At 46.4% G+C, this 13,565-nt stretch overlaps 1 protein-coding gene and 1 long non-coding RNA gene across 8 annotated transcripts in view; both read right to left on the bottom strand.

The window, feature by feature from the left end:
• Positions 1-13,285, bottom strand: part of ADK (adenosine kinase) — a 291,201-nt gene extending 277,916 nt beyond the window's left edge. For 4 of the 7 annotated variants that reach the window (XM_040606787.1, XM_040606784.1, XM_040606786.1 and 1 more), the window contains exon 1: positions 13,153-13,285. In XM_040606787.1, coding sequence (XP_040462721.1) covers positions 13,153-13,208 — 56 coding nt within the window. In that variant the 5' untranslated portion in view covers positions 13,209-13,285. Of the gene's footprint in view, positions 1-4,627; positions 4,746-5,598; positions 5,697-13,152 lie in introns of those variants that run through there. The other 3 variants (XM_040606785.1, XM_040606783.1, XM_040606782.1) reach the window with 2 other exon arrangements.
• LOC121093866 lies at positions 7,309-13,146 on the bottom strand. The gene is made up of 2 exons (XR_005829678.1): positions 10,103-13,146; positions 7,309-9,644 (listed from the first exon to the last, which is right to left on the bottom strand). It is a non-coding gene; the product is annotated as an uncharacterized LOC121093866 (long non-coding RNA).
• Positions 13,286-13,565: the final 280 nt, after the last annotated feature.

The following is a 13,565-nucleotide window of genomic DNA, read 5'->3' on the forward strand; positions in this document are numbered from 1 at the left end:
TGTGAAGTTCTACATATCAGTAATTTTACACCTGCACTTAAGGGAAAAAAAATGCCTATCATGGATAACTTCTGTAAGACAAGTATCAGCACTTAAGTGTACAGCGTGCCAGAAAAGAGCAGCTGTACTTCAAAAACCTCTCTGAAATACAGCTGACACGTTGAGGTTACTACCTATGAGGAAGCTACCTTGTTCAACAGAAAAGCAACACAGAAACTACCAAACAATTAACAAGCTGCGGGCTGCAGAACATACTGGTTAACAAACCTGAAGCAGCACAAGGGCAACTTTGCACTGGTTTAGCGTGCAGAGAAGCTCCATCAAGCCAGTAACATGCATACAAACTCCTAACATGTCAGCAGCAACAGGAACTAGAACTTTCAGTGCCCTTTAATCCAGGCAGCTCTTTATATCACATACACGTCCTCTTCCATCCCCAAGCCTTCTTTGTCCCTCAGTATTCTGTAATCACCCCCGTTCAAGTAGGGTGCCATCTGGGATGGGAAGCTTTAGAAGCCAAGGTAGCTATCACTAGACTAGTAAATGTATGTTCAGAAATATTCCCCCAAAACTTCTGGGCAAAATCTTCCCAATTCAGCATAGTTGTTTCTCACAAACAAGTGTAGGATAGCAGAACTTGACAGCTTTTCAATCAAATAAAACTTTGAGTACATCAACTGTTTGATTTCTATGAAGTACACAGGTTATAACACTCAACATACTTTTGCAAATAATCTAAATACATGAGCTAATATATACTACTAATAGCTTGCCTTTTGTTTACAATTAACCTGTATTTCTACGTTTCTGTTTCAGCTAGATGCTTGAATTAAGTAAGTCCCGAGCTACTAGAACTTCCATGCTTAAAACCAGATATTAAAATGCCACTGGCAAAAAGGGAGAAAAATCCATACACTCCATTTGTACTGGAGATCATAGTTGTGTCATTCCTTAACTAACTCCGCATTTGGTAAAAATACCTTTCCGAGCAAAATGGCAAGAGATTTTTTTAGACTTTTCCCCCCAAGCCAAATATTTTTAAAATTCCACAAGTTTAAGCAGTCATTTAAGATCACCAGTATGATCAGTGATTTCTAACACAAGCTTTGTGCACCACAATCTGGATAGTCCAGTGTTTCTAGTTTTTAAGATGTGACTGTGTAAACCCTTAGCATCTTCAACCTGATTAACCCAACACTGGCTACACTTCAGTGCAGCACATCTTCTTGAGAGGCTGCCAAGTACCTGCACTGTTACACTACTGAGTTTTTTTGGAGCACAACATGAGCTATGGCAGTTACATGGCTAGAGTTTGTTCCTCTGTAAAAATTTAAAGAAAAAAAAAAATCACATATAGTCTGTAAAGCCACATATTGTAAAAGCATAGAATTAAACGTAATATTTAGGATCCTGGAGAATTCTAAATTTGTAAGTCTCTAGAGCAAGAAACAGATATTAAACTGCTACATTCTCACCAAGTTTAACACTTTCAGCATTACATATGAACCTTACTGGCCTCATGTTTGCTGTTCAGTCATGCTGGACACCTGCACTGATTAAAATTTCATGGATTACTTCCAACCAACTAGACGTAAAACATCGTGAGGAAGCACAAATAGTTTCCTGAAATGTGAGATTTCATACTACATAGGTTATCTGGGAAATACATCTTTGCAAGAGACACAGAGCAAACACCTCTGTACTCCACTGCCTCTCTGACTCTCCCCTGTCACTTCTCCTCCACAGGAGTTCTGGCATCTAATCATCCCAGAAGGATGTTCTTGCTTAACTCAACAAACCTACTACAAAAGAATATTTGGCTCAGCTCTTAAAGAGCCAAGTGACAACTCCTGCACCTCCACAAATTAAGGGCATATAATTGACTCTACACAGTCACTGTGTATATGTGTGTATATATGTGCACATGCATATACAGTACATAAAAAGTATATATACTGTTCATATATAAGTACTAAATAAGAATATGATGCTCATGCAAATCTCAAACTTGTTTGGACACAGAAATAAGCTGTCCACCTAGCAGGCAAATCAGCAACGATGATGCCTTACTTGACAGAAAGCTTGGATATACATCACATTTGCAATCTAAACTCTTGACAACAAGAAATATATTTTATGAGCTTGTCATTTAACTTCAGACTAGATGAAGAGCAAGTTGTAATTACAAGTTGAAGCCATGTAATTCATTAAATATAAATAAATCTTCACCTGCTAATTATGGCATTTTGTTTGGAGATTTCCAAGATGATTGTTTTTTCACAAATAGCCAGTCTTTCACATATGACTCTCACCAAAACTTGCAGAAGTAATGAAATTAAAACCAAACTGGATGAAAACAAAACAAAACCCCCACACCTGTACTGAACTACCCTTCAATCATTTTTAAGTAGTCAACAAATCAACTGTGCCTGGATGATCTGGAAAGCTGTGTCCACTATCATGGTTATACATTACTAATGCTCTACTGTTGCAGGCATTTTAAAAAATATGGTCCTGTTTCAAGTTGGTGGCTGAACATTAGCAGTGCTGCATCTAGCTATCACACAATATTGTCAACATCCCATGCTGCTGTGCCCTTCAGTGGAAGGGTAACATCAAAATATCAGTGAAAGCATGTTATTAGTTACTGGCACAGAGACAGAGGAATATTTTGAGCCTTTGGATACTGGCAAGCCTTACTAAAAAAAAATATATAAATCCATTATTTCATAAAAACCACATCATTTTTTTCCTGTTAATTGCTGAAAATTTTTCTAAACTACATAACAGTGACTAATAGTGAAGGAAGCCAAGTCGAAAATTTCACCTTTCTTATTGCTGTGTAATAGCCTCATACTGCTGTGCAGCTGTAACCTACACTTAACACCAAGTTCTTGTGAGAAGACATTTTACAGTCAGAAAGCCTTAATAAAACACGACTGGGGCGTTTTGGTGTCCCAATTGCATGGCAGTCTGCTGTATGCCTAGTCTTCCATTTACAAATATATGACATGGTTTCGTAATCTAAAATGTTAGTATTTTTATAGGGTTTGATTATGCCCTTAAGAGTAAGGCCAAACAAGGCATGTCCTAAGCCTGTTCAGTACATTAATTTCAGCCACAAAGAAACACAGTTAAACTCTACAGCACACAAAAATTTAATTATCAGAAATCTTTTATACACGTAGTTAAAATAGGAATAGTACCAGACCCGTGGCATTCAAATAGCCATAACCTCTCCACTAAGAACACTAGTCTCTCATCCCACGCACCTATGCGACATGAGTAAGATAGCATTTACTGTTAACCATAACTTGTCTGACACAAAGTACCTCCGAACTATTACTCCACGATTCGAGGGTTCAGCCAATTTCCCTCGCATCACTCGTCAGCGAATGACTTCAGCATGCTGACAGACCTTAAACACGCGAGTAGCCGGCAGGGCTCCTCACGCATTTTCCTTACCTAGGTCTTAAGTAAAGGCAGTATTTGGCTAAGGGGTTACACGTTTACACGCTGACTTAGAGGAGTATCTTCCGTGAAGACTCCATTCATTATAAAACTTTCATAGCCTTCTAGCGTGACACACTCACAGGTTCCAGCCTCGATGCCGAGCCTGAAAGCCTTGGCCTTACGTAAGAAAGGCAGCTGCCCGGAAAAAACAAAGAACTGTTCCAGCACCCCCAGCTCCTCACGCAGCGGTGCCGGCTCCACATGCTCCCGCAGTGAAACGCCGCTGCCATCTCAAAGGGTCACCAGAACCAGCCAGCACCTGACACTGGGCGCGCTGAGGGCGAGGGGAGATGGCAGCGCTGCCTGGAGCCATCGCTGCGCTCCGAGCCGGCGGGTTTAGGCGTTTCTCTGGCAGCTGAGGGACCCATCAAAGTAACTGCGTAACGTAGGTTACCTGCTCACTTTACGCGGCCACTCCATCTTAAGATGGGGTGTTTTAGGAGGGCAAACTGGTCCTAAGAACTCCTTTCGCTAAAAGCTAGGGGTTCGCCACTCCGCGGCTGTCCCTGACAAACTGGCCCCGCCGCAGTCCCGCCAGACTGCTCAGAGCCTCACCTGTTCTTACCACCCTGCTCCTCAGCACTGCGGGCGCATTTCACATGAAGTCCCAGTCGGGCCACGCCGCTGCAAGGCTCCCGGGCGGCCGCCGGAGCGCCGGGACCCCGCAGCGGGGGCTGCCCGCCCGCGCCCCGCCGCCACCTCCGACGGCAGCACCGCCGCCGAGCGACGACCCCTCACGGAACCCCCGGCCGCCGCCCCGCGCCTCAGCGCTCCCGCCCGGGCAGGACCGGGTCGCCCACCTGCCCGCCAGAAATAAACTCCGGGCGGCCCCCGCCGGGCTGAGGGGCCGGGGAGAGAGGGGGGGAGCCCGCTCGCCCCGTGGGCGCGCAGCGGGCGGGCAGCCGCAAAGCCGAGCGGCGGCGGAGGGAGGGGACGAAGCCGTGCTACCCCGCAGCCTTACCACACGGCTGGGGAAGGAGGGAAGAGCCGAGCGCCGGCGGCGTACCGAGAGCCCCCGCCCCACCGGCGGGAGCGCATCACCCCCCGCTCGCCCCCTTCCCCCGGGGCGCCGGGGCCGGGCTGCGGGCAGCCGCGCGCCGGGGCTCGGCGTTACCTGAGGGTGGGCATGGCTTCCCCGCCCGGCCGCGGCGGAGCCCCGCTGCGCTGCCCGAGCGTCGCCTCTCCGCCCGACCCAGCCGCGACTGAGCCGCCGGCCACGGCTCGAGCGACCCACCCGCGCGCCACCGCCCCGCCCCGCCCGCGTGCCGCCATTGGCTAAGCGGCCGGCGGGGGCGGGCCGGCGGCGGCGGGGAGCCCGGGCGAGGCGGCGGCGGGGCGCGGGGAGCCCGGGCGAGGCGGCGGCGGCGGGGGGCTGGCGGCCCCGCGGCCCGGTTCGGCAGCTCACGGTACCGAGCGGCGCCGCCCGGCCGGGCGCCTTGGCCGCCATCTTGGGTACGGGCAGCGAGCACGCGCCGCCCACACACCTCCTCCTGTCACCTCCCCCTGTCACCTCCCTCCCGCGGACCCAGGAGGTAATTACGGTCAGTAATTAGAAAAAAAAAAAAAAAAAAAAAAAAGAAATGTTTCAACGAGGCAGCGGTGAGGTGCGGCGCGCTCGCCGCGCTGCCCACATTAAAGATGGCCCGCGGAGCCCCGCTCAGCTGTCACAGGGCCGGGGGAGTTGCTGCGCTGCCCGGCCGCCCTCCCGCCGCCACACGCGGGTTTGACCCACTCGACCGGAACGCCGTTTCACTCTTTTTAAAAATTATTTTTATTTTATTTATTTTGTGCCTTGGCTTAGATCTTAACACCGCCCCAGGTGACCCTGCCCCCCGCGCAGCCGCCCCCCGCGGCCGCTCCACAGCGCGGAGCGCAGCCCCCTCACGGCGGTGCCGGCGCACCGGGCGCCTCCCGCCTGGCGGCGTCCAGAACGCCGAGCCGCCGGAGCTGGGGGGGGCGGGGGCCGCGCCGCGCTCCCACCTGCACCGGGCTGCCCGCTGCCCGGCGCGCCCGTGTCCGGCACCGCCCGCCCCCCGCTCCGCCCGCCCTGCCCGCGCAGGCTCCGCGCTTACTGCGCTCACTTACCAGCGCCAGAAACACTGATTCATGAAACCGATGTCAGAAGAGGTTGTTTTTGCCAAAAGTGAATCCCACGTTTTTCTGTTAAGTACCGTTGTGTCACCTCTCGTTAAATATTTCAACTTTTCCACCTCCTAACCATGTGGTCATTAGCCCTGGCATCCCTCCCTTCCCACCTACAAAGGGGAATATCATACTCGAAAAAATCTGAGGTGAGCTTTTAAACTATTTCTGATTTTGGGGTGTGTCAGCAGAGACGATGCCAAAATTTGAGATGTTCACGATGCTCAAGGACCTATAGTGTCACATTAGGACAACGGGAATATTTACCTTCAGTACCTGATGCAGGGCAAACTTCCTAGGTTTTCGGAAGTGGACATTCAAAAATTGTTCGCCGCATACAAAATCATCATTATTAAAGTGCATCGGGGTTCTTAAAGAGTCAAACTAATTGGAGTGGTAAGCACATCCATTCCCTTACTGCTGCAACACACAGAACAACAGGTCCCCAAATCCCAATGGAGGATTTTGAACCCTAATAAAATCTAAACACTATATTTGAATATATAACAGCCCTATCCTCCCCTCCATATTGAACAATAGATTGTTCCTAGTTTAACAATTTCAGTGCCTAATAGCCAAACCTCTGTTTTGTAACTGAAAATGGGGAGGAATCCTATCGCAGGCAAATATAACAATAGTAGTAACACAGCTTGGTCTTGTTGCTCCCATCGCTGTATTTTAAACATTAAAAACATTTTTTTAAAACATCAAGTTGCCGATTCCCTCTTAAATAATTGCCTAGCTTTAACAGGCACATAGGAATACATAAAAGAAAATAGATAATAATACATTAACATGATTTATATTTGCAGTAATTTGTAACATACAACTGCATATTATAAATATTACGCTACAAAGTCCAAATGAGGTGCCATCAAATGTTTCTTTTTACTAGTTCAGCAAGATAGGGCCAAAAGAGTGTTTTTATAGATTATTTTTTTCTAAAAAACAGCCTTTCATTAAATAGTGTGCATGACATCTCAACAGCAGTTTTCAATAGCACTTCATAAACTTCCAACCATTCCCAAGTGACCAGTCATCCTGCTTGCACTGTCACATACCCGCACGTTCTACTGTTACTGACATCTTCGAGGCATCAGCTATCGCTATGGGGTTTTTGTTCATTTGCCAGAGAACTTCTAGACACCCTCACGCATATGTGGAGCAACAGAAACCAGGGTATCCCTGGAAAAATGGTCATTTATCGCTCATGGTCACGGTCATCCAGAGATTAACTTTACAATGCTTGTACCGCAAGTTCGACTTGTAGTGACATCATGTATGCATTAGGCAGCCAGCCTGAGTTTGCTCAGGCTCCCTGACACCTGCCAAACTTGCTCTGCTTGAGTGGGGCAGCTAACCTGTGCCTTCACATGTGTTTTGGCTTCAGAAATCCCTGAGAGAAATAAGGAATGCACAGCTTTTGCATCTAAAAATTTACAATACCTGACATACGACCTAGCTGCAATCTCTCTAAACTGCTCCTGTTACTACATGGGTCAGGAAAGAATCTTCATGACCATATGAGGTCCTCTACACACGATGACCAACTATTCCTCAGGCGATTTCACTTTAAACACATCCTTTCAAGCACGGTATGAATTAAAAATGAACTGTACCCCTACCTGACACAACAACAGGTAAGCATGTGAGAACTTTTTAAAATTGCACTTTATTGAAGCAATCCATGAAACTATACATTTTATACATTTGTAACGTGTATCCAAGATACAGGCAATTAGGCCTTGGCCTTGGACTAAGGTGTTACGCTTTACTCCACAAATATTTGATATGAATCATCCAGTTTACAATACATGAACAAAAAGTTCTCCATTAACCCCCGTATTTTACTCAATTTCTCCAAAGTACAAAATTAAGGTTAATCTTAGATAAGCTGCCCACTCTTCTGTCTTTGCAAGACAGAAAGATGATCTTTTACATAACGGCCTCAGCAGACATTATAAAATGGGAATAGCAGGCAGGAAGTCCAGAAATTCTCTTTCAATAACAACATTTCGCAGAGCTTGCATGTATTTTCTACTAGAACAGTGGTTGTTTCAAAAAATTTTCTGCAGAGAGTATTTCATATTTTGCAACATAAAATAAGATGTGGTTTTTATCTTGTCTGGACCTGGTAGCAAAGCGTTAAAAGGGGGTTTTTTATTATTTTAAAATTCCATAGCACAATCCCATTTCTTTTAATGCAGCTTCACAGACCACACAGCTGCAAGAGCAAAGCCAAGTCTGTAAATCTGCTAAGTCTTCATCATATTGCAGACAGCTATACTTTTTTTTCTATCTTATTCTAGTCAAACAGCCTAGCCCTTGAGACAGTTACAACTGCTTTGTAGGACTGGATGTACAAGGGGAAAAAAACCCCCAACACCACACCACAGAAATCTTTCACTGTAAATGAAATCCCAAGGTAACATAAAGTCAGCAAGTAGCTTATATGTTACCATATCCTTCAAGTGGGGAACAGCTTTGACTGCAGTCAAACAATCACTACAGAAATGATTACAGTTCAAAACGGATAAAAAACCTTTCCCTTCACTGAATTCTGAGTAATACCCAAACACTTCTCTCCTTCACACAAGAAAAGCTTTGATAATTATTATAGAAATTATTTTAGTATGTACATTGAGATTTAAGCAATTTATGCAAATAAAACACGAACAGCCTTGAGATAGTATAGCGTTCACATTGTATCTGCAAGTTCAATTTACTTTTTTTCAAGAAGATAAGGTTTTCCAATACATTGCCAGCAAATACTAATGAACAACCTTCAGACAGCAACCCATTCCCTGCTTCTGAAACTGGTTTTGTGAAATATTTGCAGACCATGCCTGTGTAAGTAACTACTCAAATGCAATATCACAACCTTGAATCACAAGCCAGAGTTCTGCTTCAAACACTTCCACATGAAATATACCTCAGTAACAACAGAGTAAGCCAAGGTTTTGCTCTACAGAAAGCGCCTTTCACACTGTTGCATTGACACCATATTCAACTACTTCTACTAATATTACTTATAAACAGATAAGGAAGATGCCCAGAAAGGAGAGTTGAGTGAATGTAGATGAGTAATTCTACACGGGCCTTTCATTAGCTGAAAAAGCAGGAACTTGCAAATCTCAGGGACAAAAAATAATCACGGGACCTTCACGGTTCATGATGAAATAGGCGTATTTGCACTGGCACCCCTCCCACAGGTAATCAAGCTTGCGAGCGGCTCTAGGGACAAGACTAGTCCTGTTGCCTTCAGGGAGGCAGCACACCAAGTCAGAGGCTGACGTCTCTGCAGGGTATCAGTCTGTGTAAACTGCCATTATTCGTCAATACGGCTCTTCTGGCCAGGCGGGCTGCAGGTGACACTAGAAAGGAAAGAGTCACCAGCCATGCTCGTGGTCCAGAGCAGAAAAAGCCTTCCCACGACCTCCCCTCTCCTCAGGTTACACACTCCTTCCCCTAAAGCAAGGAATTACTTCAAATTAAAAAGACAGAAACACCCTAACAAGCTTCTCCAATACAAGAACACAAAACTGTGGAAATACAACACACTATGCGAGAAATCCCACAGGGTTACATCAAAGGCCAGGTGAAGACATGTGTCAATCTAAACAGTAATTTGAGAGTTGCACATCTGAACAATGGAAATGAGCGCCTGGACTGTAACAGTGAGGTATTTTCCATGCAGCAATGGAAATTCCGGTTTTGGATATATTTCTGTCAACACAGCTTTGAAGGGAAGGTTGCTGCTCTTATAAATAAAGCAGATTTAACGAAGTCTGTTGCTAGTGTCTTCAAAAGCACTTGTTTCTCTGCTTTCCACAGGGGTCTAAATATCCACCTGAAGAAAAAGTCTATCACTTGTATTCTTCTGGGAGCAAACACAGCAAGGTGCTTCAGTTTCAGATCTTCCTTTGTACTAAGAGGCCATTAAGAGTACTGACATGGAAAAAGTTACCCATATTTGCAGATAGGAGAAACTGGAAAGTGAGAAAAGTATAAGCCATGAAGACAGAAACTGAAATGAATACAAATGGGGAGCAAGGTGAAATTGAAAAAAAAAAAAAAAAAAAAGGCCAGAGATAATAAGAAAGAAAGAAAAATGATTTACTAAGTTCTAACCGAAAGCTTTGTCACAGCTAATTCAAATCCCTTCTTTCATTTGTAGAGAGCTGATGAAGGAATAAGCTAAATTAAAAGCCATCTTATTAAGAAAATTAAAAATGCATGAAATTAGCAATATTTTGCACAGTCACCAGTATCAAGCTGTCTAAAATCTAGTGGAACAGTAATGACAAAGGACAGCTTTTGATAACAATTGCCCACAGACTGTTTGATAATTTATTCTGAGAAGGAAGAGATGTCTAATAGTAGCAGAAGAAGAGGACTATTGTACTTTGAACTTTCAGTGGAACTATTTGTCAAATTCAATGCTTACATTGTCTTCACGTAGATAAACTGATTTGTCCAAACAGCCAGCCACGTCATGACTATTCAATCAATACAGCAGCTGCAGAACAGCCAGAAGGCCATAATGCAGCAGAGGGGACTTCACAGTGGAGGACTTCACAAGTTCCTTCGTTTTTTCCTTCTGCACACACGCGTATTTCTATACAGACACGTACATGTAAGCTCAAACATTTCTACAGAGAATGTTCCAATTATTTTGTACCTGTACCAGTCTGTTAGCAGAAGCCTGGCTGCGGTTTTCACAGACTTCCAAGATGAAACCAAACCAAATATGAAAGGACACAAATCCTTAGTAATTCCCCTCTAAAGCATCGTCTCATGATGTTTCTAGCAAGTTGATGCTACCACTCAGTGATGAGCCGTTTGTAGTTTTGCAAGCCTATTTTCTGTTCAAACAGTACAGTTTACACACACAATGATATTTCAATTTCGCACAGCAGAGATGTAGTCAGAAGCCTGAAACAACGTTTGTAGTTTTGCAAGCCTATTTTTTGTTCAAACAGTACAGTTTACACACACAATGATATTTCAACTTCGCACAGCAGAGATGTAGTCAGAAGCCTGAAACAACGCAGCACGCATTTAACGGCCTTGCCTAAAGCCCGCTGGTTTTAGTGGGGATTTGCACCCGTCAATAAAGACAATGCAAAACCTGCCGCCCAGCAGATTAACGTCAGCACAACGCATTGTTGAGCTGGGAACACCAGTTTGGGTCTCCAGCTTTGTGTTCTGCTCACTGGGTGGCAAAAGCCGGCCATCCTATATTGCTTTCAAACAACTTTAGCTGAGCCCGGACAGCTTTGCCCACCTCATGAGGGAGCAACATTTGCTTTCCTTTGGCTGAAGGGATCAAAAGGGACTTTAAAAAAAAAAAGAAAAAAAGAAAAAAAAGATATACCCACAAAACCTCCCTGATGCCACTTTGAGAGAGAAAATGATAGAAAAAATATAGAGGAAGGAAATTGTTATTGTTGACAAGGTGCGGCTTATATTGAAGTGAAATTTAATTTTTATGTCATATTTTTTTATTAAAATAGTTTTCTTGGTAGCCATGGGAAAGATTCTGGTTCATATTATATGAGGAATACGTAAGGTACAAGACCATCCTTGTCAATTCCGTTAGTCATGGTCTCCTGAAGAGGCTGGAGAGTCTCGGATCTAGATGCTGAGAACAAGGAATTCTCCTATAATTCTTGGCATAACAAATACAAAGTTATCATCTCTCAGAATTTTCAAGTGATATTGCTATCTCAAAATTTTCACTTCTTTTCTAATCTTTAAACTGTTTCCAATACTCCCGACCATACGTAGCAATGCTTTGCATTAACAACAGAACCTCCTTACAAATACAACAAAGTCAAGGAACCTCAGCCATTCTGGTACCTTCCATATTGGCTTTTAACACGGGACAAAGTCCCACAGCACCACTCAGCCAAACATGTTCTTGCTGTTACGTTCAAACGAGTGCAGAGGTCTGCCAAATCCGGTCCAACCACCTCACCCACTTCACGAGTCCAGCCTGCGACCCACAGCACACATTAACTTTATTCGATCACTTGTTTATTATGGCCTTTCTCCTCTTATGAAACAGAGCTGGAATCTAGTTGACACTTCACACTGAAATAATGTGAAACAGAGTACACAAGTTCTAACAACGTTCCTCGTGTTTTAGCTATGATATCTTACAAAAGTAGTATTTTCAGTTTAATCAGTTGTTATCAGAGCACATCACCTGTCATTCCACTGTGAGCATCTCTTATATTTTTAACTCAGTGCTCCGATAAGGTTCTCAAATTTCTTATTTTTCATGTTTAGGCTTGAAGCAGGTAAAATGCAATCCTCTAATAAGCTGTATAAACAGAAACACTGCAATTGCCAGTTTCTTGCTCCACCTCGCTTTATGCCCACGGAAATAACTCTTGCTTTTTAATCACAACCTTGCGCTGCTGCCTGCCATTTCTTTGCTTACAGAGAGCTCAGTTACATTCTTCCTCTTCCACTATCTGCAACTGAGCTTGTCAACTATTATTAGACATGAAAAGTCACTCAGCTGCCAAAGGAGCAAGTACCTCGACTTTGACAAATTTAATAGGATTAGTTCTTTCAGTAAGGACATCAGTACTGAAAGGGATGTTCTCATCTCAGCGCTGAAGTACATCACTTTTATGCTATATTTGCGTGAGTTATTAGTTATGGCCAAGGTAATTTTGGACCTTTCAATCCTTATGTCATTAATCCTCTCCATATACTGAATACTTGGAAGGAGACAAGCTATCTTACAATTATATTCACGTCTGAATAATGCTGAGAAAACAAACCAGAAACTGCACCAACAAAAGCTCTGCTACAGCGCTCACGCTGACCGTGCTTCCTGCATTGGGAAACCTTCCATTTCTCTGCTGTGGCATTTCAAAATAAATGACTTGTCTCCGTGCAAGCCATCAGTCAGACGGGATTCAGTCAGGCAGATCGTACCGCGACCACATAAATAAGGAAGCATATAGCAAATGGCACCGATTATTTCTGTACAAAAACATCTACAAACATTCCACGTGTCCTGAAGAAAACGTGGCTGTCACGGAGGATTTTTAGAGAACTCGGTTCCTGTCTAAAAGGGGCAGAGAGCCCCTCGGGGGTATCACTCGGGGCTTTCAAGGGTTATTTTCCAGGAGGGAGAACACGGGGTGACACCCCCCGCTGCGCCTGAGCGCCGGCACCCGCAGGCAGCGTCCCGCTCCACGACCTGCACCAGCCCCGGCGCACTGCCGCGGGACCCCGGGCACCGGGCCCCCAGGGTAGCTGGGCACCGGGACCCCGGGCACCGGCTGGGCACCGGGACCCCCGCGGGCCCGTCTCCACGTGCGGCGGTTTGCCGGCGCGAGGGGAGCGCGGTCCCGCGGCGGGGGCCCACACGGCGGAGGCACGTGTGTTGTCCTCCACCGGGGGCGGCACGCGGTGACCCTTCGGTATCAGCCGGGGCTTCTTCATGAAGAAGACCCCCTTCCCGCCTCCCGTTACCTCAGTTGCTTTTGCTCCAGCTTGAGCTTCTTGGCTTGCGGCTCCCCCGCTGCCATCTTCGCGCTGGGCGGCGTGCGGCGCGCTCCGCTCACCTCAGCCCGCCCGCCGGCCCCGGCCCGCCCCGCCGGCCCCGCCACCGGGGGGCGGGAGCGACCGACCGCGCCGGGCGCCTGACGGGGAGGGAGGGGAGGCCGCGCCGCCCGCCGCTCCCCGCTCGGCCGTGCGCTGCCGCGCCGTCCGCCTAGCTGCGGGGCTTCCGCGCCCGGAGGCAGCCCCCGTCCCCTGCCCGCGGCCGAGGCCCAGGGCTGCCGGCGGGCGGCTGGCGGCGGCGGCGGGGCCGGCGGGCCTTGCCGGGGCGCAGGGGGGAGCGCCCGTTATTCGGCGCTCAGCGCAGGCAGCGCCCCGGCCGCCCG

The sequence above is a fragment of the Falco naumanni genome, chromosome 9 (assembly GCF_017639655.2).
Source record: "Falco naumanni isolate bFalNau1 chromosome 9, bFalNau1.pat, whole genome shotgun sequence".
NCBI classification, from domain to species: Eukaryota; Metazoa; Chordata; class Aves; order Falconiformes; family Falconidae; genus Falco; species Falco naumanni.